General features: G+C 44.6%; 1 protein-coding gene across 4 annotated transcripts in view; it reads right to left on the minus strand.

The window, feature by feature from the left end:
* Positions 1 to 27,328, minus strand: part of SAMD4A (sterile alpha motif domain containing 4A) — a 215,541-nt gene that overhangs the window by 72,757 nt on the left and 115,456 nt on the right. For all 4 annotated transcript variants that reach the window (XM_066342344.1, XM_066342342.1, XM_066342345.1 and 1 more), the window contains exon 3: positions 11,683 to 12,201. In XM_066342344.1, coding sequence (XP_066198441.1) covers positions 11,683 to 12,201 — 519 coding nt within the window. The remainder of the gene's footprint in view (positions 1 to 11,682; positions 12,202 to 27,328) is intronic.

Genomic DNA, 27,328 nt, shown 5'->3' on the forward strand with positions numbered 1-27,328 from the left:
AAAAGGTAATTCTACCCCCACCCCCCCAACCCCGCCCCAGTCTTTGTCTGCCAGACTTCCCAGATTCTCATTCTAGGTAGCAGTTACTAGTGTTTGCATTCTTTTAAAAATGAGGGGGACCAAAATCATATACTATGTTTACAGAGTGTGTGGTTAAACCTGAATGTAACAGGAGATCTCCTGACTTTGGCAGGTGCCAGTTCTCTAAGACTAGCCTAGCACACTGCTTGGCATTGCATTCTCCCTCGCCTTCCCCTCAGTATAACAGCACTGAATATTCATCACTAGTGCACTATGAGTTAGAGATTTTTCTACCTTGAAAGCATTGAATGAAAGGCCTAAAAAAGGGTCCTTACGGGTCAGCCAACATCATGCCTTCCTTCCTAAAGAAGAAGCAAGCAGTCCTTGAGAGTGCAAGACCACACACTGAGTTAGAGGTGGACTGACTGTCCTACTCGCTGCCCTCTTTTTTTTTTTTTTTTTTTTTTGTATCTTTCTGAAGCTGGAAACGGGGAGAGACAGTCAGACAGACTCCTGCATGCGCCCGACAGGGATCCACCCGGCACGCCCACCAGGGGCGAAGCTCTGCCCACCAGGGGGCGACGCTCTGCCCACCAGGGGGTGATGCTCTGCCCCTCCGGGGTGTCGCTCTGCCGTGACCAGAACCACTCTAGCGCGCCTGGGGCAGAGGCCAAGGAGCCATACCCAGCACCCGGGCCATCTTTGCTCCAATGGAGCCTTGGCTGCGGGAGGGGAAGAGAGAGACAGAGAGGAAGGAGGGGGGGGGTGGAGAAGCAAATGGGCGCCTCTCCTATGTGCCCTGGCCAGGAATCGAACCTGGGTCCCCCGCACGCCAGGCCAACGCTCTACCGCTGAGCCAACCGGCCAGGGCCTCGCTGCCCTCTTCACCACGGCACAGACACTCGGCACCCTTGGATTGGCCATATTTCACTGGCCTGTATCTGAGTATCATTTATATGCATTAAATCCTAATCTGTTACTTAAGGATCACTTTTATCAATTCAAATAATATCCTTCCCCTTATTACTAGTTAAAAAAAAAAATCATTCATTTTAGCAATGGATCCCAAAGAAGCAATATCAACAAATTTTTACCTTATTCTTTACTCTTTCTTTCCTTTTTTTTTTTTTTCTTTCTAGTCCATTTTAAGGTATTTAGTAGGATGTATTACTGGAACAATCCTTAAGGGAATACTGATATTTGTGGAAGGCTGGCTCTTCAGCTCTTCACAGAGCTGAGTAAAGTATCCTGATTTCAGTTTAGCACATTGGAAGAGCTTTGTCAGAGGGCCGCCCCAGGGAGCCCGCCGCACCGGAGTTTACTTCAGAACCCGCACTGTTGGGCACCTACCTCCCTACTGACAAGCGCTTTACACACGTTTCTCATTTAATCCTCACAATAACCTTTAGAACTAGCTTTCTCTACTCATCTTCATTTAACCAACTTGCTGGACCAACCAGTACTCTCCATTTCCTTTAGACTATTTACTGATGCCCATGGCTCATCGACTCCTCAAGTACCGTAATTTAGTTGATTATTTCTGCTCCCACCAGCTGAATTGTAAGTGTACCAAGAGTTAGTTGAATTTGTTCCCAAATTTGTGTATACCACTGCACTCATTATGGTAAATAAGTAATATTAAAAAGTATAAAAGCAACAACGACATATGAATTATAAAAAAGTTAACTGCACAAAGACTTTGTTACATGCTTTTGAAATATGCATTGTTTTGCCTAAAAATCTACTGTCAAGTTCAGTGTGAGAGAACTATAAGCTAAACTATAAAAGGAAAAAAAAAAACCCTGAATCTAGGAAGATTCTGTACTCTGATTGTTTTTGCAAATGTCTTCAAATTCCTGCTCCATTTTAAAGAAATCACAGACAACGATGCATCAAGGATGTGATTTATTCAGTAAAGACAAAGAACAGCCAAAGTCAAGAGCTCGAAGAAAAGGCCATAACTCTATACAAAAGATGGCACATAAATGTATGTATTTACACTTTAGGTTAAACTCATATAAGGTCTTGTGCCTTTTTAGTAACTCCCTGCTTGACATGGCAATTAATACTTCAACTACCCATCCTGATCAAGTCAGTTAAGAGGTCTTCCACTGGAATTAATTCTAATTTATAGATGAGGAAATAAGGTTTAGAGGTCAAGTAATTTCTCCATTGTCACACACCTACTTATTGGTGGAGCTAGATTTAAAACTAAGTCATGTGACTTGTAAGTCTTGTTCTTGATCTCGACCAAGATGGCCTCCTCATTTGTACCTCAAACTTGAGTACCTAAAACGCCACTTACAGCCTGAGACATCCCTTTGCCTTTCAGTGTCTTACCGTGCAAAGGGGAAAACTAAACTATAAACTAATGTTACAAATCTTTAAGCTCCATATGGATTTTGCTGGGATTTTCTGAAAGGATGCCTCTCCGCAAGGCCGGCTGTGAGACAGATTTCTAATGCAAACCCCGTGCTCTCGTGGCTCTACGCTCTAATTCTAGCCACGGAATTTGTCTATGGAAACAATCCAAATTTTTGGTGAAGAATGATTACCCCAGAGTATGTTGGGAATTTTAGCCTTTCTCCAATCCACAAAAATCCTTCAGATTTTGGAACCCCCTGCCTACCTCCTTACCCATTTCCACACCCTGCTCTTGTTTGGTTACACCTGAGGTCCCCTACTACTGTATTTTACCTAACAGAATGTTGAGGACTGGGGCGGGGGTAGGGGAATAACAGAAATGATATTAACAGTGTTTGAGGGTTAGAACATATACCCTAAATTGACAGTAATTTGCTGCCACTAAGAGTTATCCTCACATAAACTGTGAAATTTAGGGTTTAAGTTACTTGCTATTAAAGATAGCAATTTATATGCTACATTCTCAATACAACTTTCCTCAGTGTAACCTGAGTTTGTCCCTGGAAATTTTAAAAGTGAGACAGGTAAAAACTAAGTACATGCAGCAAGATGAAATTATTTTTTGTCTCTCATTGCTGGTGGAGCAAGCGCTGTTAGGCCGTGACACAAAAATCATAAGACTACCAGGCTCCGAGGCTTAAAAAAGCCATCCTCCTGTCCATCCTCTCCTCGTTCCTCCCTCTTCCAGGCTAGTCCAATTTAAGCCATTTATTCCAGCCAGAATCTATCCAATTTTTGAAGTATAGTGGAGAAATGGAAACGCTACTGCCTTCCTCTATAGCTTATCTGGTGTATAATAACCCTCACTGTCATTGGAGTCTAAAAAAATCCTCCTGGATAGGGGACGGACGGCACAGTCTCATGACCAAAATGCATGAGCCCTTGCAGGCCTTTGACTTTTCCCATGCAGTGGGATCACTCACAATAAACTACTGGACATCTTGCTTACTCTGGTGTTTTTCTGATTGTTCTTCCCCAAGCCCCAGAAAACAAACACTACGCATAGTGAGGAAAAACACAGTTCTGTAAAACCACTGGGCTCTTGGAAACGGAAGAAGGATTAGGCAGTGGCAATATCGAGTCCTCCGAGCCATCTTCACAATGTAGTGTCAGGAAGGCCAGTGGCATACTTTTAAAAAGTTCCCCCCCAAAGGGGAAGGAAGCTGAAGCTAAAAATATATCATGCCAGCTGTTAGAAATGCTTTTCAAAGAAAGCGAAGCAACCAGCGTTACCTCTCTGAAGAGCAAATGAGGGGTTAAGGAAATTTTTCGGTTACATGCCAGGTTGGCTAGATTTTTGGGGAGAAAGAAATTTTCCACTGAGAAAGTCTGTTGGTAAAAGACAAAATAATGTCATGAAAATTTAAAAGGAACTCCAGACGATACCAGTGGCTCCAAAGGCTCAGGACGGGCACGACGGGCAGCCTGTGGAGACATACCGTCTGGGACGTGCCCTTCGTTTTCGGGCCCCCAGGGGCCACTGCGGGGCCGGCCTTTCTTCTGAGCCTGCTGAGGCTGTGCCAGCCCCTCCTTCCCTGGAACCCCTGGGTGTACATGGATCTTTGCTGTCTGACTAGAATGAATCCGAGGGGGCTGGTGGCCGTGAAAGAAAATGTGAAGGACAGAGAAAAAAGGAGACACTTGGCGGACATACCCTCCTCACCCCCTTGGCCAGAAAGGTCCAGAAACAAGGACTGAAGCTCAAGAAACATCCAGGCTCTGGATGCCTCAGTAGTTTTTTTTTTTTTTTTTTTTTTAACTTTTAAGCTCAATATAATTATAAGTATATAAGGAATGGCAAAACGACTACAGAGAGAGGTTGTCTCAGGTACCCATCCTCCAGCCTCCCCTAAGGTGGCGTTTTACATGACTGTAGGGTATTATCAAAACCGGGAAATCGACCTGAACACAATACAATTAAACAAGATGGCGGACCTTACTCAGATCTCAGCCAGTTTTGTACACATTAACCTTTTTTTTTTTTTTTTTTTTTTGGTATGAATGTGTGTATAACTCTATGAGCATTTTTTCACAAGTATAAATTTATATAACTACCTCCACAAGCGAGACCACACAGTATGTATCTGTTAGTATTGAGACCGAGTTGGTAAAATAAGTCAAAAAAAAAAAGCAAGTAACAATACATGCCACTATGATGATTATGACAGAGGCTAAATGATATTTTTCTTGTTTATTTTGGAAATTCATTAGCTTTATGAACATCTGCCTTGTGAGCCCAGGAATTTAAGTCCCTACTGTTCAGCAAACATTTATGGTGGGTGAGCAGACAGGCTTTAAAGCTCACACATGCCGTCTCTTATTGAATTACAATGGCTGCCTCGAGGGGCACATTGAGGAGGATTTGGAGGCCACATCTGGGCTTAGCAAGAGACAGATACCATCTAACAGAGACGCTCTGCCGCAGGACAGAGGCAGTGAATGCATGCCAGGAATTTGCCATCTCCAAAATGTCTGTGACTTTGAACACATGGTGTTCTAGGTGCGGGGCAAGGAGGATAACAACACAAACCCTGTCCCCAAGGAGTTTGTAATCAGGAAGAGGAGGCAACCATGTCGACCAGTAGCTGCAACACAGTGCTAAGGCCTGACATCGCAGTATGTGGGTCCATGCAGAGCAAGCACAGGACCTGCTCCTCTTCTTCGGGGACTCACAGAAGCAGTAGTCAGGCAGGGTCATAGGCCTGTGTACTGTGGTACACAGTACAACAACGATGCTATAGGCCTCTGTGGGGCCAAATTCAGGGTCAGGGAAAGATGGTCTACTAGCTACTAACTGAGTCAGTCTCTGAGGATGGGATTAGGAGGGAGAGGCACATAACCTTGAATTCAGAGTCAGACCTTGGAGCCTGACTGCCTGGGTTCAAACCCCAGTTCATCCACCTTATTAATCTGTCAAGTTACTTAGCTGCTCTGGGCCTCAGTTTGCTCATCTGTCAAATGAGGATAACAATAACACCCATATCATGGGGTCATGAGGATTAAATGAGTTAACATTTATGGAAAGGGTTTTGAACAACATATAGTAAAGATGATGTAGTTATATGCTATTACTATAAATTTACTTTTTATGATCTATGGTGCTGAATTTTTTAATGTATTGTTTTTATCATCGGAAAAAAGCAATTGAGTATAATAAAACCAATACTAAGGTTCCATCCAAACTATACCATAAGACTATAGTCAGGAGCAGTTCAAATGGAGCATTTTGGGATAATTTCTGTTACTCAAAGTTTCTAAGTTCTTGCTTCATACTAGGCTAACAAAAGTGAGCATCTCTTCAAATCCAAATATAAAGTACACTAACAAAAAAAAAAATCAAGTATTGTGACGATTTGAATAGAAATAAGTTTTTGTTTTCATTTGTACCTGTGGTATAAAATTTTCTTCCAGGTCCTAATCTGCTAGTGAAGAGTAGAACATGGTTAGGAAGATAGTCTTGGGCAAGGAAGGCGGCACTGACCTCCACACAAGGGAATGCTGTGGGCCCTGAAAAAAGCTAGGAGAGACATGGTCTCTTCCTGCACGGTTTACTTTTCCAGTAGCAGACTTCAGACAGGAAGCAGAGGACGTCTGAAGATGCTAAGCCAGGTTCTATGTACCTTACGTCGGGAACTGCTTGTGACGGCTGAAACAAAGTTGACCAAGACTGGTGGATGGTTTGTGACAGCCAGTGTGTTCGTCCTCTTTAGTCTCACAGGCCAACCAATCTGCACAGTATAGTTCTCAGTCATCAGATTCCTGAGTAGCGAGGTATGGAAAATACATCCTTCCCTCTCTTCTGATGCTGTTCAATACATTGCTTAATAGAATTCTCAACCTGTCCCAACCCATTGTTCTCTTATCTCATGGAAGAAAAGGCCCAGCTTAAAGGTCCTAATAGATCTCACTTGATACAACTTATGTCTAAATGGATGAAAATCAGTTGATCTTTGTTATATTAGGGCTTATTTTTTGCCCCTTACTCTTAACCTTATCCTAATCCCTTCCTTCAAAAACTTTGTGTGGCTCCATCTATTTTTAATGCCTTTTAAACATGATTTTTCTCCACCTCAATGTTTCAGCACCTTTTCAACATCATTACAAATCCAAAATTAAGCTTGTGGCTTTTGGAATCACAACTTTCTTCATCCTTGAAATGCCTATCAAGTGTGAAGTACTCCCAATTTGTATCTAATATCCCTCTATTAATTCTTGGTCTTCATCTTATTTGAGCTATCAGTAGAATTTTATTCAGTTGATCACTTTTTCCACCTTTAAACATTTTCTCCATTGGCCTTAAAAGACAATCTCTCTCTCTCTCTCTCTCTCTCTCTCTTTACGTTTTTCCAACTTCAGTGGTTTCTCCTTAGTGTCTTTTGCTGCTTCCCTCTGTTTCCAGCCTTCTTATTGAAGTGCCCAGGGTTGGCCCATGGTCTTCTTCTCTACCTATATCTTTACCTTAGTAATCCCAATTAGTTTCACAGCTTTAAATAGCACCTGTGTGCTAGTAACCCCCAAATGTCTATCTCAGATCAATCCTCTCTCCAAAATGACATAATCATATATCCAAATGCCTACTAGACATCTCTGATTGTCTAACAGGTATGCAAACTCATCATCTATGACTCTGAACTCTCAATCTTACCCTGAAATCTACTCAATAAATGGGAACTTGACCCTATCTCAACTAATGGCAATGCCATCCTGCCAGTTGTATAAGCAAAAAACCCTGGAGTCATTCCTGAATTCTCTCCCTCACATCCTTCATTTATTCTGTCAGGAAATCTTGATGGCTATATTTTCAAAATATATCTAGACTCTGACCTGGTCTCCCGCTGACCCTTTCTACTGTAGCCATCTTGGTTTGAGTCATCAGTGTCTTGCCTAGATCACCGCCACAAGCCTCTTAACTGGTCTTTGTGATTTTGTCTTTGCCCTGATACAATCTACTCTTAACACAGCAGCCAAAGTGACCCTTTTAAAATGTAAGATCATATCACTCATCTGCAAAAATCTTCCAAGGGCTTCTTGGTTTATTGGGAGCAAAAGTCAAAGTTCTCGCAATGACCAGCATGCCCTGCGGGACCTGCCCCTGGCCATTACCTCTGGAACCCGCACCACTGCTGATCTCACTCACTCCCTTTCGACCACCAGCCCTCTTGCTTTCTCGCCAACAGGCTGGCACCCCTCTACCTTGGGACCTTTGTCCTGGCTTTTCTCTGCCTGGACTCCTCCTCCCCCAGACACCACTCGGTAACCACCTCGCCTCGCTTGTACATCACTTTCTCAGTGACATCTACCTTGATCACCCTACTTAATACTGTAACCACCTCACCAGGCAGGTCTGATCCTCCTGATGGGGCTCTTTTTCTCATTTCCATGTCACTTCATCTCTAGCACACTACATAATTCACTAGTGTAGTATAATTTATATTCACTAGACTGCAAGCTCTGCAAGGAAGGGAGCTTGGACTAGTCCACTGACATGTCCTGAGTAGACGAGACATACACTGGTGTTCAGTGAACCAACAAATAAGTGAACCAGTAATGTACATCCAAGTCAATACTGAATCCTAACGCTGATAACTCCACCCAGGGACATTGCGAGTATCCACTCCTCTGCTCCACACAGCTAACGCTACTTTCATTATCCCGCAACCGAGGCCCCGACGCTGGGCGACTGCGCGGTCACGGGCCAGCTCTCTGTCCGCAGACCAGAGCCCCTTTCCCCGTTGCTCGTGCCACTCCCACGCCCAGCTTGTCACGCTTGGCCTCGTCAGGCTCTCAGACCCCTCCCCTTGGTCTACTCCTATTGACTTTCCTCACTGCCCTTTCCTTCATGAACCTCTCTTTCCTCTCACATTCTAATCTGCCTGCACCCTATAACCTCCATTACTTTGTCAGAACACACACTTCTACCCTCAGTGCCCTCTGCCCCCCGTGTCCATCCTGGTGCCCTTCCCGGTCCCTCAGCAGAGGCTCCACGCACAGTGCTTATCCTATGGACACACCCCCCACCCCCAGCCCCCGCCGAAACAACCCTATATGGCCTTGTGGCAGACCTAAGAGGCTGGTTTTCTTTTTAGATTTCTTTTTTTTCTTTTCCTTTTTTAAAATTAATTATTTATTAACTTTTTAAATTGATCATGTTAACATGGATTCAAGTGTCCCACTCAATATAACACCCTCGCACCCAACAACGTGCCCCCTATTGCGCCCCCTTTGCCCCCTCCCCACTCCCCTCTGGGACTTGCTGTCCTGTTATCTGTATCTCTGTGTTATGTATATATAGTTTCACTAATCCCTTCACCTTTCCTGATCCCGTCCCCTCATCCCCCTCCCCTCTGACAGCTGTCCCTCTGCTCCCTGTGCCTAAGAGACTTTTTTTTTTAACTACATTTTTATATAACTCATGGACTGTTATGTAAAATTTCTGTGGATATGTCTCGGGAAAAGGGAACATTTAATTTTTCATTGTGAACTGATTGATATGTCTTCTCTTACAGGCTCCCTAAAGGAGGAAATACTTCTCTTCCTCATAGTCCCATGGACTTAGACGCAGTGCTAAGCACCTAGGAGGTGTGAACCGAGTGTTTGCGGCGTGGTGGCATGGTTCATGACGCACCCAGGGTGGAGGCCGCCAATGCCAGGTGCCTTGCTGGGGCACAGTGACCAAAGGACTAAAACAGTGGAATCAACCAAGGTTAAAAATAAAAAAAAACTGTGTAAGGGGGTCATTAGTTTCTTTTCATTAACTGTCATTAATATGGCTGATAATTTGAGAATCTGAAGCACGAACTGATTTCAGTTTTTTATTTACAATCAGATTTTGTGTAGGTATTTCCTCCACATGGAAAGAAGTAAGAAAGGTAGCTCTTCAGTGCAATAGGACAGGTCCTGCAGCCTTAAGTCTAAGCCCTTCTCTACTGCAGTGAAATGGCCCAAAGGCCCTCTAAAACACTGCATGGCCGGGGCTCAGGAAAGAGCCCGCTCTCTTTCCTAGTCTGCCCCATTTATTCACGTAGCAGACCCGTACTGAGTGCTTACTGGTGCCAGCTCGGGCCAGGGTTGGGCGCTCCCTGTATTTACCCCCGCCTCAGCCTGCGAAGGTAGAAATCGTGGCTGTTCCCACTTCACAAGCGGGGACCTTGCTCAGAGAGGTTAAGTAACTTGGCCAACTTGAGGTGAACAAATTGTAGCTCTGAGATTTGAACCCAGGAGGGTGCTGACACCAAAGTCCCTGCTCTTCCCACTTTGTCCAGCTGCCTCCCAAGCACTCAGGATTATAAGATTTGATAGAGTCAGGAGTGAATGAATGACCCAAAGGTTTGCAGTTTTGACAATTTAACCTCTGTAGACAATGCAGAGGGGAAAAGGCAATGACATCAATGTTTTGTTAAAGAGATATTACTGAAGTATAAGTGGCCTAAGTGTCTGAATGAAACTCTCTGAGAGATCTGAGCTCTTCCTTGCTCTGGAGAAGAGGTCCAACCCCTTTCTTCTTCCTGAGATACATAATTCGGTTATCTTACTACACCTTCCAGTCCTTTTCTGCTCAAGTACTACACAGGGACCCAAAGATCTGGAGACCATGACAGTCACGTCTATACTTCCTCTTCTCGGTGAGACTGAGTGGCCACAGTGAAAAATAAAAGTCCCTGTTAACAACAATTTGATACCATCTGGAAAGTACTAATCTTGCCAAGACCTGACCCTGAATGTGTAAATCAATAGAGACAGAACTGTGGTGACCCAAGACTAATTTCAAGACAAATGACATAAAACTCAACTCCTTACAATACAAAAGGCCAAGTTTGGAGAGGGCAGGTAGCTCGGAGCTTGAATCTCTCCCAGCTATCAAAGAGTTCTGTAAAAATTACTAGATTCTATCACTGAACCAGGAAACTCGGGCCAAGAAGCTCTGTCACCCCGGCCATCACTCTCCGTCACACAGAGGCCAGTGAAACCGCTGCCTAGATTACTAGTCTGTGAAAAAGACGGCCACCTGAACCTCTGGCATAATAAATTAATGAGGTGATAAGCACTTAATTCTCAAAATGAGCAAGTTATTGATATCTAAATGTAAACACAGAAAAAAGAATTTGAAATCTGATGTTGTAGCATTACCAGTGCAGTATCTATCTTAAGCATGTCCTTGGTTATGCCCCTAAGGTACTATTAGTGTAGTCATGATTCAACCCTCCTCTGTATTTAAGAAAGCCATTTTGAAAGGCCTGTTAGCCAAAAGATCCAAGTGGAGGTAGAGGCCAAGAAGCTGTCACTACCAATTCTTAATACTCGCCCATCTTTTAATTGAGGGTTCCTACACGTGGACAGACACATAAGGTCTGATGCAAAAGCTTCCCACCGAGAAAGTGATCTCAGCACAGAGATCCCATTCACAGACTCGCACAAACTAGCATCGAGGAAGTCTGTTTAAATGATGGCCCATTTTCCCTCCTATAAAGCACCAGTGGCATTTTGAGAAGACTCCAGCCCTAGTCCCAGCTGTGGGTTGGGAACTTTGCTTTTGTGGTCAGAGGAGCAGGAGGCTGTCCTTTGCTCTCCCCACCCTCCGAAGCAGGTCCTGATCTGCGTCTCTAAGGGTTAGACTGAGCGAGAGAAGGCCACAGCACTCACACCAGGCCACAGCGCAGAGCAGCATTCTCGGTTAGCAAACCTGCTCCCCCCCCCCCCAGAAGAAAGAGTGCCCCCCAATAACAGGGGATAAAACCAGGAAATGCAGAGGAGGGTACATTCCAGGGTGAAATTAAAAGAAAAAAAGAAAGAAAAAGGAAAATAAAAGACAGAGAAAGCAAATGCACAAATCCCATGAGGCTGTCTGGTTAACCATGGGTTAGAATGAGGTTTGGAAAATCACACACACCAGCATCTCGGCAAATCCAAAGACCCCAGGGTGAAAGGCATTTCTATTTGCGGAAACAGGAAGTTTCCATCTTTCACTACTTATTCTCTCTTATTTAAAAAAAAATTTTTTTTAATCTATTTGTCACCCAAATTTGGACCATCGATCATTTTTACCTGCCCAGTATTTTCATCCTTCCAGAGTCAAAAGAGCAACAAAGATGGGGTCCAAAGCCCCCTTTCCCACAGCCAATTCCAATCAGCCCTTCTCTCCGGGGGTTACAGGTGCTCAGAGCAGACATTCCCAGCGGGACATGCACACACTGCAAGTCGCCAAACCAGATTGCGCTACAAAGCTTTCAGAAGACTTACTTGTACTTGTGCTGGTTCCGATTGTATTGATTGTGGTGGGGACGGATGAGGAGGAGTACAGGGGCACATGGCCGTTCTCACACCCCAGATTTTTGTCCTGCCAGTTGGAGGCGTTGATGCAAATCCCAGAATCCCGAGAGTTCTGCCACCCGTTGAGCTTGTCATCGGAGTTCTGTCTTTGGTGATAGTAGTGCGTCTGCCCATAATCCACAGAGTCCGAGCGGCCTCGGTTCTGGCCACCGAAACTGGTTGACGTGCGGTCTTCCAAGTGATTCAGCCACATGGCTAAAGCACTACGGTCTTCCAAGGAGGTGGCTGGATGTATCAAAGCATAGGACAGCAGCTGCCTGCTCTCCTCGATGTGCTGGTTGTGTTCGATAGAGTGCGCCAGGATTTTGGGCAGCAGTTTCATATACTCTACTTTTGCGTCGAGGTTTCCTGGCTTCAGCAAAGGCAGGTGAGTTAACAGGAGGGAAATCACTTTATCCTTGGATTCCTGTTGCCATTGGTTAATGATTCCTGGAAAGGAAAACATATGGGGCAAATGAGTCAACACAGCCACAGTGACACAAAACAGCACACTGCACAGAGAACGCCTGTGGCTCGGCGTCCCCATCCACACACCCTGGCTACTCAGTCTCTAAACAGCCCTTGTGTCAGATTGGATAACTGGCCCCAGGTTGTCAGGGGGCAGCGACTTCAGCGTAACACGGAACAAATGTTCTTAGACGTTTGGGTCCTCGATCTAATTCTCATTTAGGTCTCCAAAAAAGTGAAAACGACTTTGGTGCAACGGAACAGAATTACAGCCCTGTTTTTGTTTTTTTCTTAGGAAAGAATAGTCACACCCTCAGAAGAGGGAGGCAGAGATAAAGGAATAAGAAAATCTCTTTTAAAAAAGCAAGTAGAATCAAGGGTCCATATATTGGAGTGCTTGAGTATAAGGCTGCCTCCCACCCTCGCCTGCACCCCCAGGCATTTGTAAAAAAGTAATTTAAACCTTGGTGAAGGCATTTGTGTGGAGCTAGTAAAACTTCTTAGATGGAGAAATCTGTCAAGGAAAAAGAAAGAGACTCCCCCGTCCTCGTGAAGAGACTCAAACCACCTATGAGCTTAAGTCTCAAATGAACATCAGCTCCAGGAGCACCGCTAATCACAAATGTTAGCAAGCTCTCCTTTTCTCTGTGTACAGAAGATGTTTGGTTATTTTTTATTGTGCTAAAATATATATAACATCATATTTACCATCTTAACCATCTTTAAGTGTATAGTTCAGTAGTATTAAATCCATCCACAATGTTGTGCAACCATCCTCACCATGCATCTCCAGATCTTTTTCATCTTCCCAAACTGACACTCTGTATTCCTTAAACAGTAGACACCCCATTTCCTCCCCGCCCCCAGCCCCCGCAACCACCCTTCTACTTTCTGTCTCTGTGACTTTGATTACTCTAGGTACCACAAATAAGTGGAATCACACAGTATTTATCCTTTTGTGACTGGCTTTTTTCAGTTTGCATAATGCTGTCAAGGTTTATCAATGTGAAGCTCTGTCTACCCCTCTTATCCCCTTCTGATCAAACACAACTTGCTGCCTTTCAGTAAGCATGTGTAAACAATGCACTTTGCCTTGACTGGCCTTTGAGAAGGAGCTTGTTCTGATAGTTATCCACAGGACCTGTGGCCATATGAAAGGAAGCTAGCTCCCTTTCTAGAAGTCATTCCTGACACCTGGAGACCTCAACTGTGGCCCACTGATGACCCTACAAGGACAGGCAGTCCTGTTGGCTTTCACACAGTATCTGCAGGGTTGAAAGGGGGGTTACTGGAATTTAGCACAAGGGCCTCACAACCCTAGCAAGGCACAAATGTATCAGAATAAACTCAAGAGGCATCACTGACCATGAGTTACAAATGCATCAGCCATGCACTCTAAGACCTCTCAGGACTACAGGGGTGTATTCAGAAAACAGTATTGAGCAGGGTATATAATGAAAAAACGTGGGCTTTAGAGTCAGGCAAACCTGGGCACGAAGCCCAGATCTGCTACTTAATATGCAGTGGAAACTTGGTCAATTATTTAACCTCTCTGAGTCTCAACCCCCTCATCAGTCAAGAGTGTTACCAAGGGCATCTACCCTCCTTGTGTTGGTAGTATTAAATGAGGTAATGTATCAAAAAACCATTCAAGTACTTGATGGTGGAAATAATTTCTTCTACTTGTCTGTGTATTAGTTGGGCTCACATTGGAGAGATATTGGGTGGTTTTGGATACATAGTTTTAAAAAGACCAGAAACGACCCAGGGAAGGTCATTAAACATCATCAGAGGTAGAAAAGGGGTACAAAGTCAAAATATGAATGAAAATGGGGTTACTGAGCTTATAATTGAACAACACGAAGGGATAGATGCTTGACTCCTTTCCAGTAGAGTCTCATGAGGAGATAAACAGTCTACCATTTGAAGTGAAAGTCTTCAAATTGAAGCGGGAGAGATTAAGATGGGATGTGGAGAAGGACCAAAGTGCTACAATGACAAAAGACCCAGAGGAGTCACCAAGAAAGGATCTACAGTCTGCTGTGAGGGCACAAAAGAATAGAACTCCATGGTCTTACACAAGTGGATAGAAATATAACACGGAATATGAAATTCCACATAAGGAATTTAACATTTTTGGGCATTAAAAGTAAAAAGAAGGAGGTGAAATTAATTTTAATGATATGTTATTTAATCCAACATACCAAAATATTGTTATGTCAGTTTGTAATTAATATAAAATGACTGATGAAACATTTTCCATTCTTTGCTTTGTATTGAGTCTTTGAAATCCAGGGTGTGTTTTACCACCGAGGACACGGTGCAGTGTGGCCTCGTCACAGCTGCAGTGCTCCGAAGCCACGAGCGCCTGGCGGTTACCGAGCCGGCTAGCGCAGGACGCGAGACGCTCAGATGGGGAAGGCGGGTGGGAGAGCACAGATGACCTCGCAGGTCCCTCCCAGCTCCCTGACTATATTTAGCTAACTGCCACCTGACACAAGACAACCCTTGTGCATTCCACTAGGTAGAGCCTCCCTTTTTAAAGTAGCTCAGAGAGAGGAAAAAGCATCAAATCTAACTTTCTCATCAATATACATTTTCAGCAAATACCCAGCTCGTTATAAATCACGAATACACTTGGGATGAAGACAAACTCTGTCATTAAAGCCCAAGGAGCTCACAACTAACCAGTAAGAAGCAAAAAGGCCTGAGAGGAAGATGAATCTAGGTCCTGATGCCAACACCGATCAGATGTGGTTAGCGAACAACCTGGGAAAATGTACGTTTAAAAAGGCGATTTGGGAACAACCTTGAGTACAACTTCGCAAGGCAGAGAAAACTCCCTAGCTTTCTGCTAGGTCACTTCCCTGTTTGGATAGTGTACCCTTCCGCAAAAGGTCAGTCTAAAAAAAAAAAATCAGGAACAAAAACAAAACGTAAATAGGACTCGGAGTACAAACTAAACACATTATCTCCATGCGAGCCCTTTCTGCGGGGTGTTAACCTGGGTCCCAGAGGAGGAACCAGCACAGCAAAGAGGGGACCGAGAGGCCACTGGCCCCTGTGCCTTCCAGGCCCGAAACGGTTCTTTCTCCTTGGGACAGAGCTTGGGTGGTGTGGGGCTGTGACATGGCCAGGAAGACAACTATGATTTTTGTTTACTGCCACAGGGAACATGGACATAAGATTGCCTCCTGGGGGCTAGCTACCCCTCCTGGATCAAACTGTTCCTGCTACTGCCCCGGCTGCTGGGCTGACAGCTAGGAGCACTGGGTGTTTTCTGAGGGCTAGGCCCTCCTCTACGTGCTGTCATATAACTATTCATTTAATCCTCACAGGAAGCTTATGATGTAGGTCCTACTACAGCCCTACTTTACAGATGAGGACACACAGAGGCACAAAGAGGTCAAGTAACTTGTCTCCCCCATCCCCTGGCTAGTGCGAAGGCAGAATGGGAGTATTAAAATTAACATAAAGGTACATAATGATAATCATGCTAGAGGAGCTTGGAAATTAGCTAAATACATTAATATTTATATTATATAATATGTACTTATATAATACACGAACTATATAATTATACACACATAACATAACTACATATAAAATTAGTATATGTGTATTATATTTATAGACATAATAATATATCAATAGAGTACACGAATCAGAAGAGTTGGTCAGCTCTGGAAGTGTAGTAAAAAAGGATTTACGAGACAATGTAGGTAATACCTACTATGGTCTTAAAATATGTCCACAATTACCTTGAGACTCCTCTCCAAAAGGTGGAACCTAATTAATTCCCTTCCCTTTACATGAAGGCTGGACCTAGTGAATCACTTCCAGCAGACAGAAAGTCACATGACAGCACATGACTTCAGGAATTAGGTAATAAAAGGCGTGGCCGCTTCTGCCTTGCTCTCTTTTGAGTCGCTCACTCTGGGGGAAGCCAGCTGCCATATCGTGTGGACAGGACAGCAACCGAACACACGCCGAGCTCTCGGTGGTGAGGAACTGAGACCTCCCACCAGCAGCAGCACCACCTGCCAGCCATGTGAGGGAACCATCTTGAAAGCAGAACTCCCAGTGCCAGTTAAGCCTTCAGGTGACTGCGCACCAGACAATATTTTGAAGGACCCTGAGCCAGAACCACTCATATTCTTGATCCACAGACTGTGTGTGATGTTTATTGTTGTTTTAAGCTGCTAAGTTTTGGGTGCTCTGTTATATGGCCAAAGATAACTAATACACCTATCTAAGGGACCCTCTAGGAAAAACAAAGTTTTAGGTATTTGGCTTTGAGTAGTTCAGTCCTTTGGGCAAAGTCATTTTGAGTCTGAGATGAGCTCCTGTTGCTAACCTTTGCCATCTAGTCTCACTTAGCCTCCCTCATCCTGATTATCCACTCACCAAACAACCTTTGGACTATGATTTAGCTTCCCAGGTACCTCCTTCAGGGAGAGAATGAACTGATCAAACAGACTTGAGGTATTTCTAGATTCTATGATGATTTTTTCAGGGCAATTTAATAAATGGTTTCTGATTATGATTTGGCTTCCTGTGGTGGCCTTGCTGTGCTGATTATATGGACTCTGAGTACATCTGGTCCCTCTGATGATGACTCCTCCTTGCAAATTTATAGCCCGTATGGCAGGCTCTACTTCCTTGCTTTCTAGTTAGTACTGAATGCATCCCTCAGGGTGAGCATCCCCAGGGCGCTGGCCAGAGTGAGCATCTCCACCTTCCAACAGAAGCCAGGTCCTCCATGGGGACGCAGTGCATAATGGTCAATCCCGTCCAGCTGCCCACTGGCCTTCTTCGTGGCCTCCACACCACCTTCCAGAGAGCAAAGAGCTTTCAATGAGATTTGTATTCAGTGGATTCTCCTTACTGGAGAAGACCCAGGAATCCTCAAATTTTTCAATTAATCAAACACTTCCGTGAGGCAGTTTCGATTATTATCCACCCCAACATCTTTCTATTCGGTAGACAGTCTGGAAAAATGGAACTCCAAGGTTCAGTGATGCCAACTTGCCTCTATTACGATCTCAGAATACCTTATTATTTCTCTGAATAAAGAGCAGCAGAGAGGTAAGCATTTGCTGGATGTTTTATAAGAGTAAAAGTTAATGATTTATAATTTATAAACCAGGGACACAGGAGTAGTAAAAAATAACCTTAGAAGAGCTATAATTAAAGACCAAGAGGATTAGAAACTATCACAATGATTCTTGGAGTGACAAAGAGTGTGTTTAAACGCCAAGTCTGGTATTATTGCTACACAATGGTACTACACAACAATATGTCAATATTTAAGGGCTCCAGTTGTTAGTAAATTACCCTTAAATTGCTATTTTATTATACCCTTGTTTCCCGTTTAATAACATTTACCATTCTCACAAGTGTATTTAGGCAATTTGCTCATGCGAGAGATGTCTAGAAATTAAGTACACACATACAAGAAGTATATATTAAATAAATGTGCTAAAAGGAGAAAATACTCATGGGTCTTAAATATTAAATGGTCAAATGTTCCTCGGAAGAATTTGTATTACACACTCAATCCTGGACATAACATGTAAGAAAGACTTCTAAACACTGTGCAACTCTGCACAACTCAAGGATAGACAACAAATGGTAACACCTCCCACCATGTATTTGGTGAGTTGACAGGGCACCTGAAAAAGAACTGGGGGCCTGACCTGTGGTGGCACAGTGGATGAAGCGTCAACCTGGAATGCTGAGGTTGCCAGTTTGAAACTTCAGGCTTGCATGGTCAGGGCACATAGAGGAGTTGATGCTTCCTGCTCTCTCTCTCTCTCTCTCTCTCTATCTATCTATCTCTCTCTCCCTGTCTCTCTCTCTCACTCTCTGACTCTTTTGCTCATTCTCTCTCTCTCTCTCCCCTATCTGAAATGAATAAATAAAATAAAATAAAATAAATATTTAAAAAAAAGAATTGGGGGAAAATGGCAAATGGTGGGATTCTTGTGTTAGCTCCTGCACTTGCCTATTGTCTCCCAAGGTATTCTCTTGAGCTAGAGGTGACTAGAGAAACAACCCCATAATTTGGTGGACCCCTGCAAGAGATGTGGATTAGACCAGTTGTGATGGGGGACACAGATAATACGGAGTAACAGAGCTCCTGTAGCTGCAGGTGGGGCTTAAGCCAGAAACCTCCCTATTTTCAAAGAGGGCGATTGCTGGCTTCCGAGATGGCTGCTGGTATTCACGCCCTTGTGTACTCTCTCTCCTTCCACAAGGAACCTGAGCGGGTCTACATGATTAATAGTGCATGTTGGTGTTGTTCTGAGGTTAGGTCATAAAAGGCATTGCAGCTTCCATTTTGCTCTCTTGGTTCACTTGCTCTGTAGAAAGTGAAGACACTCAGGCAGCCCCGGGAGAGGTCCATGAGGGGAGGAACTCAGGGTTGTTAAAAGCAGCCAGTACCAACTGCTGGTCACGTGAGTAAGCCACCCAGGAGTGGATTCCCCAGCTCTAGTTGATATCTTGACTACCTCTTTGTGAAAGACCTTAAGCCAGAACTACCCAGCCAGGCTGTCCCAAATTTCTGACCCTCAGAAAACTAAGATAAATGGTAATGATGTGAAGCCGTTAAGTTTTGGGGTAATTTGTTACACAGTAATAGTTAAACTTGGTAAAAATCACTCAAAATGCTACTACCTCTTGAATTCACTAGAAAAGGCAGGGCTTTATGTAGTGGACTCCAATGGCCCATTCTAACCACTGGCGCTTTCTCTGGGAGCATGAAGGTCGTGTGGGGCTGCTCATGCACAGATAGCTGACTATCCTCAAAGGGCAAGAGCCAGGCAACTCAGGTGCCAACGGATATCTGCGATGACCCCCTCACTGCTCCAGAATGATCTGGCCATCTCTTCTATGAGGACTTTCCACCTTAGTTGCTTCTGTCCTGGGTGGTACTGGCATAGCTGAGTGATCGAGGTGGGGGCTCCTTTGCTCCTGACGGGCCCCAGGTCACTAGTCCTGGGGTCTCAGCTAAGCACTCAAATTAGGGTTGGGATTCACCTTCAGGTTTCTAGCCTTCTCCCCACTATGACAAACTATGTAGGTCTAAGGCTGCCCATTCCCAGCAGGCACAGAAAATAGGCCAGCTCCCGTAACCACTCACCTCAGTTCTGACCTCTGGCTTTGCCTCCCACATTTGCACCTCTAGCACAGATCTCATTCTGAGCTTCAGACTCATATATATCCCATCATGCACTACGTCTAGTGCAGATCTCATTCTGAGCTTCAGACTCATATATTCCTATAGTATCCTCTATATATATCTCTATTCAGATGATTTCAAAGTTCACATGTTCAAAACTGAGCTCGTGCTCTTCTTCACTAGACCTGCTCCTTTGTTCTTCTTCCTTAGCTCAGAGAATGACTTTTCCGTCGAAACCTTGGAGTATCCTTGACAATCTTCTCTCTCACATCCCATATTTAATCTGCCAGTAGATCCTGCCTGCCCAATCCCCAAAACATACTCAGAATCTGTCTACCTTTCACCGAACTTCTGCATCCTACCCACCCCCGGTCTATTACAAATGTACCAACCAGATGACCTTTTCATAGTAGAAAAGTCACGTCACTTCTCTGATCAAACATCCCAATGGTTTCCCACCTTACACTGAGTAAGAGCCATACAATGGCCTATCATCCCCTCTATGACCTAGACCTCACCTCTGCTGTGCCCCTTGTTCATTTCAATCCATCCTGGCTTCCTTGACGTTCCTTTAACATGCTAGACCTGTGCTGACCTCCTAACCTTTGCATTTGCTTTTTCCTCTGGCTGTATCGCTTTCCCCAAGATCCACATTTAGCTCCCCTCAGTTCTGTCTGCACAAATGTTACCTTCTCGGTGGGACCTCCTCTGTCCACACTGCTTTGGGTTTTTTTGTCATTGTTGTTTTTGTATTTTTCCGAAGTGAGGGAGAGGCCGACAGACTCCTGCATGCACCCGACCGGGTTCCACCGGCATGCCCATTAGGGGGCAATGCTCTGCCCATCTGGGACATTGCTCTGTTGCGGCAGGAGCCATTCTAGCACCTGAGGCGGAGGCCATGGAGCCATCCTCAGTGCCCAGACCAACTTTGCTCCAGTGGAGCCTTGGCTGCGGAAGAGGAAGAGAGAGACAGAGAGGAAGGAGAGGGAGAAGGGTGGAGAAGCAGATGGGCGCTTCTCCTGTGTGCCCTGACCGGGAATCAAACCCGGAACTTCCACACGCCAGGCCAATGCTCTACCACTGATCCAACCAGCCAGGGCCTGTCCACACTGTTTTAAGTTGCCCACATTCCCCCTCACCCTACACTGCCTTATTCCCTTGCTCTGTTTTGTTTTTTTTTTTTGCAGTAGGATTTGTGACCCTCTGTGAATCATTTACTTTCTTTCTCTAATTGACCATAGCTCTGTGACGATAGAGAAGTTGTCTCTATTTTTTCCATACATTAACATTTCCTTATTAATCACATTTTTAGTGGCCATATAAAATCGTGTCCACACACTTTGTTTAACAGTGGGTTGTTAAACTTTAGAATTGCTTACTCCAAGTCTTAAGCACTTCCTAGAAATTTCCTTTAAATAAAGACTGGTGGACTGGGTGACCTTCAAACACTAGTAAGTACCAATTGTCACCCAAAATTGTTCAGACGCCTCTTTCTCCCTTAACCCTGCAGAATTCTGATTACTTTTAGCTCTCACATCAAATAAAAACAAGAACATATAAAGGAGAAAATTAAGATAATTAGCTCAATTTTCAAAATCTTTACTATATCTTCTTTCTCAATGTTCTGTTTTCCCCTGTGCTAGAAAACAAAAGCATAATGGGTACTTTTCCTGATTGTAACTGACACTAATCAAAGTAATCTACAGGATAGATTTAGGTGGCTGAGACAGCAGAATTAAATGTATTTAATACACTCTTTTGCAAACATCTGTTGAAGGAAGAAAACCAATGCCAATGGGATTGTGGTAAGCCAGTTGTATGTCCAAATATTTTTAGCCATAAGTGGTTTTGTTCTAATAAAACCTCACAGGGATGGGTCTCTGAAGGGTCATATAAATTAGAGATGAAGAGAAGGTTACCTTACTCTTGACAAATGAAAGACAAATCCTTGCAAACCACATTTGGCTAGTTTTTTTTTTTTAATACCAAAAACCCCTCGGAGGAGAGAGAGGCTGCATATGTTCTAAAGCAGGATGCTGTCCCACTCACTAATCTTTGGTGCCACCCCCATGCTCCCAGACCACCACTGACAAAACCCCACATGCCACAAATGACTCTCCAATAGCATTTCCAAATAATGAACTAGCAATCCTCTTGCCAACCTCGCCAAAGAGAAAAACATGCTTTGTAGTACCCCAGTAAGTCCTTAACATTTAATGTCATCAGTTGGGTCTCAGAAACAATGACTTCAATCAAAAGGACAGTTCCTACCTACAGCATATTTCTGGTCACAGATATATCACTAAACTTCTGATTTAAGACTCAAAATATTTGTCATAGTAAACACTGAGATAAATACGAGCCAAGCACACATTTAAGAAAGATTAATAACAAATAAGATCATTCTTTTCCAACTCACTTATTCCAGTTCAGGGTCATGGTTGGCTGGAGCAATCTCAGCAGCTCAGGGTGCAAGGTAGCACCACTGTGGACCGGATGCCCTTCTATCAGGGTCACTCACACTCATACCCACACTGGTTCAGCAGTTCACCTCACGGGCACATCTCCGGGGTGTGGGGGGAGACTGCAGTAAACCCATGCAGACATGGGGAGAACGTGCAAACTCCGCACAGATAGCAGCCCCGGCAGGTAATGGATTTTCTTCCCCCCTCGTTAATGTTATAACAAAACAATGTCGAACAAAATGATGTTATTCAAGGACCTGCTGTACACTTAGATTCAGGCCTTGTTCCATGAGAAACACTAGAAATGAGAACCATGAAAGGCACACACCAGGGTCCACGTAACCTAATTGCAATAATATTTGTTAACGAACTCCAAGACCAAAATCCTTGGCAATGTCCAGACAGAGTCAACAAAGGAGTGTCTTTGGGAGGAATATAAACAGGTCAAATCACAAAAAAATAGCTCATGCTCAAGCCAATCGACCAAAGGGAACAAGAGCAACTTTACACGATAGTTTTACAAATCTCACAAAGTCTAGGAAGGGCCAGAGTGAACAAGTTTCCCCTCTGACATGAGGGAGCCATACTATGTCTTTAAATGAGCTGATCTGTTAAGTCACTGGGGTCCCACACTTTCTAAAATATGAGGAAGCTGCTCAGTATAAGTATGAATGTAAGAGCCCTGTGATATATATATAACTATGGAAGTATTGTCACCAAGGAATGGCACATATATAGTCCCAAAATATACATGTTAGAAAAGTTGATAGCAAAATTTATGTATCACTCATCTATGTGTGAAATCTCAAATACATGTACAAGTATTCTACAAAGGAGAGAATGAAGTTTTGTGGAGGGAGGTTATTCATACCCATGGTCACAAATTAACTGTTACTGTATTTGAAAAGAAGGGCTTAGTCAACTATACAAGGATAGAGTGGGTGACCTGCCTTAGGACAGAGCCAATCCTGCTCTCCCGTCCTCTTTAGGATTAGCCCTGCAGAGGGAGTTAGAGGCACACCCGCCTTTCTGATTCTTTTGAGCTACCAGCCAACTCCAGCAACTTGTGTAAAGGCAAGCAGAAAAGCAACGTATTATCACCTGTTACTTCTGCACCCAACTTGTTTTCAGGTTAGTAGGTCGGTGGACGAAATCAGAATAAGATTTTTCAGATTTTTTTTTTTTTTTTTTGAGAAGGGGAGCTACTTTTTTAGTATCTGAAGTCCTCCAGGGAAGTGGGGTAAGGAGGAGAAAAGTTAGGAAGGACAATGGTAAGGGATAAAGTTCTCTAATCTGAAATGAGAAATGGCCAAGGTCATTTCTCTTTTTCTGGGCATCCCACCGTGAAATTAAATAGACCCCGAGGTCAGTGGCTGGACCAGAATTAAGAGGGCTAACCAGATGAGAACCTTTTACTTTAGCAGACTTTGTGGGAATGCTGCAGGGAGAGACAAGAGCTCAGAGCTATTATGCCTCTTACTTGTCCTTCCTCAGTCTCAAACATACCAGCTAGAATTCTAAATCAGAGGAAGACACAAAAACAGCAAGAGGAGACTCAGGTCACACTGGTCCAGAGCTGGGAATGATGGCAGTGACCTATTTTGCTTTAATGTAGGTTTACCATCACCTTTGGAGGTGAATATTTATGCATCATTAGATGTCTGTCTTTGGTCCCTTATCATTGTATATATGGCTATGAGATGTCCTTTTTGATGGGGCACGCTGGTTCAGAAATAGCCATGGGAAAAGTTTTATACCTCATAGAAATATCTGCAATACACAAAGTTTGGAGAACATCAAGCCAGAGAGGTAGAGAAATACTTTAAGAGGGTCCCTATTTATAGAACCAACAGGTAGCTCTGTAAGGAGTAGAATTCATCCCTAGAACCTACAGCAGCCTTCCAGCCAGCGGCCAACACATGATGCAGTAGAAAAACACAAACAGCTTAATCGATTATCACTATACAGTTGGAGACTTAACCTTTGGCTGTTTAAATCTTAAAAGAGATTGTTACTTATCATAAAGCATTCTCTGCTGTAGATACACCCCTTATACATCCGAACCTTGTCCCTCCCACTCCTGCCCCGTCACCCGTGACATGGTCTAAGAATCTACTTCCCTCCTCAGATCCTGTTGCTCGCCTCTGGCCCCCCACTGCCCTCTCTCTACCACACAGTTTAGCTCAATGACATGCATGCTTGTGTGACTCTTTCTTCCCAGTCAGCCGAATCCCACTTTAAGGGCAGAGACAGTGTTTGCACTCACGTGGCCCCAACTCAGCTGCCTGCTCATGTAGGCTTACAGGAGCAGACTGGACCAAAGCTACATGCACTATTCTATCATGCCCAATGACACGGCGGAGCTGCTCCGTCTCGGCTTCGTCTGTGTCTGGTGAGGGACAAGGCCGAAAGGGAGCACCAGCCTCTCTCACAGGTGATGCTCCCCAGTGCTCTCACATCAGCCCCCTCCCTTGGTCTTCCCAAGGTCATCCACTCTTAAAGAGACGCCCCCTCACTTCCACTCACACAGGCGGGGAGTCAAACCCACCCCAACCCACCCGGAGATTCGGACCCCAGAATGTAGGTTACGAGGACTTAATATGGGCTTGGGGCTGCTTTCTGAGAGAATTCACTTCCAAGAACTGTAGGAAGTATCAGGTGCTTTAAGTGACTTGAGGGAAGGAAAAGAGAATAAAGCACAGTGATTGAGAACATAAATTCTAGTTGTATTGTCTGGGTTTGAATCCGATCTTAATTTAGTTAGCACTGACCTTGGGCAATTCACTTAACCACCCCGTATACCTCAGTTTCCTCGTCTGGGAAACGGGATACTTCATGGGATTGTTGTGCTAGCTGGGTTATTTGATCTGTATAAAAAGCATGGGACCACTGTCTGGCCCGTGGTGAATACTATGTAATTGTTCACGACAGTGACCAACGTCTAAGGCAGGGGTCTCAAACTCAACTCAGCATGTGGGCCGCAGAGCAAGATCACAGCTGTTCGGCGGGCCGCACTAGGTCTACAAAAGGCAACTGTTATGCAACACTTTTCTCACTGCAGTTGAAAACAAAAAAAAATCAGTACAACAAGCACAATCGTACATGCAGTTTACTCAGTGTCACAAAACGACCAGAAACTGTAGTTCGCATCACAACTGCTGTCAACTAAGCTAATATCTAGCTAGGATGTTAGAGAAATGAAAAATACAAGTAGGCCCCTAGGCTTACTTAATTTTATCCAAAATATTTTGAACTTCGTGGATTAGTCTGCGGGCCACACAAAATTGTTCGGCGGGCGGCATTTGGCCCGCAGGTCGCGAGTTTGAGACCCCTGATCTAAGGGATCAGGAGAATCCTCCAAGGGACCCTCTCCTACAGGGGGAAGGGGAAGAACAGGGGAGCCAGAGAGAACCCAAGCCCTGGTTCTCAAGGGTAGAGGGGGTCATTTACCTGAGAACCTGTTAGAAAAGCAAATTCTAGGACCCCACTCAACATATTCTGAATCAGAAACTCTGTTTAAAACTCGTTGAGGCCCTGACCAGTTGGCTCAGTAGATAATGCCAGCGTGGTGTGCGTACATCTTAGATTCAATGCCTAGTCAGGGAACACATGAGAAGTGACCACCTGCTTCTCTCCTCTTCCCTCTCTCCCTTCTCTCCCTTTTTACCCTTCTCACAGCCAGTGGCTTAATTGGTTCAAGTGTCCACGCCAGGTATTGAGAACAGCTCGATTGGACCGAGTGTCAGCCTCAGCTGCTGAGGATAACTTGGTTGATTCGAGCATCAGCCCCAGATGGGAGTTGCCAGGTGGATCCCAGTCCGGGCACTTGTGGGAGTCTGTCTCTCCATCTCCCCTCCTCTCACTTAAAAAGTAAAAATAAAATAAGATAAAACCTGTTGAGGTGATTCAGATCCAAACTTAAATTTGAGAACCAGTGGTCCAAGGAACAAAGAGAAAATCACAGGCTCCAATTCCCAGCTTTTCGATGATCAGCAGGTTAAAGTGATGTGGAAAGCAGATAGGAAAAATAATTTCCTACCAAAGGAAGGGTTAAGAGGAATCACTTCAAAGAGCGGTAGAAACCTATTTTTAAGAGAAAGTTGTTGGATTCAAAAAACAGCAATAGGATGTGAGGGCGATCTGGCTGCGACATCTGTCACCCCACTGATCGCCAGGGTTGATTCGGCTGATCTGGCTGGCTAGGCGGGTGTCCCCTTCCTCCCTCACCGCTCCATGTGCATCCCTCCCAAAGCTGTGCGCTGGGTCTAAGAGGACGACCTTCCCCGCTAGAGGAGAGGACCGTTCTTCGGTCAAGGGTATACAAGTAGCTACGCTCCCCTGCTAGAACCTGCAAACAAGTATCAAAAAATAGTAATAACCACCACATAAGCAAGCAAAATATAATAATTCTAAGGCAGAGCTGATCTCTCAAGTTGTCCATTGATAGCAGTGTTAAAAGGAGTGATGGCATCTCCTAGGGCTGGATGACGGAGTCATGATGTGGCCCAACTGGGTTTCAAGGGAGCTGTCAGAACAAGGATATCTGACCAAGCCTGAGGCCGCTGAGGAATAAAACAAAGGCAAGAGTTTCCACCTTAAAGTATCTTTACCATGAAATGACACCCTCACAAACCACCTCTCTACGTTCTGCTTCGCAGCACGCTCTAAGGAGGAGGGTGGAGATGGGTCTGCAGAGGCCAAGAGGAGCCTGGACCGCAGAGCCAGAGTGTTTCCTCTAAACAGTGGCTCCGGAGAGCCGTTTGGTGAAGTATCATAACTCACGGGTCTGACGAGGAACCGTGAGACCTGCAGCCACGGGAACAAAATTCTCTCAATCAGAGGACCATACTATTTTGCTGAGTTTGGGGCGAGGTCACAGACGCTGTGCAGGTTATATGGAGCTGAACACATTACAGTTGAGCCAGATGTTAGGTGAAAAAGTTGTGAGTTGATGGAATGATCACATAAGGGATCGCTCTCTCCTCCCTCTCCACTTGGTCCTCCTCCTTTTCTTCCCTGCTCTGGTGTCGGCTGGGCACAGCTCATCATTATTGAGTGTCGGGCTGGGTATTGTGATGTCAGTGGCATCACCCACAGTGGACAATGCCTGAGGTGAGACTAGGAGCCCAGTCCCACTTGGAGACACATGGCCCTGACTTGAATTCCCATGATATGATGCTTCCTCCATTCTCCATTTACCTGGTTACATCTCACATCTCATATATCTGTGGAAGCCCTTATCCTCCCCTCCCAAAACCAATACGATGCTTCAGGGAAACCGAGGCACAGAGGAACTCATCCAAGGTCATATGGCAATACCTTGACACAGCCTGTGATCAGTGCTAGAGCTCTCTGACCACTTGTCCACACCAGTCCAGGGGACCCGGCTGCCTTTTATAGAAAGTTTCCACACACCTTCTATTCCTAACCTCATCACAAGCATTGCCGGCCCACATGC

This window comes from Saccopteryx leptura, chromosome 6 (assembly GCF_036850995.1).
Source record: "Saccopteryx leptura isolate mSacLep1 chromosome 6, mSacLep1_pri_phased_curated, whole genome shotgun sequence".
In the NCBI taxonomy this organism is placed as follows: Eukaryota; Metazoa; Chordata; class Mammalia; order Chiroptera; family Emballonuridae; genus Saccopteryx; species Saccopteryx leptura.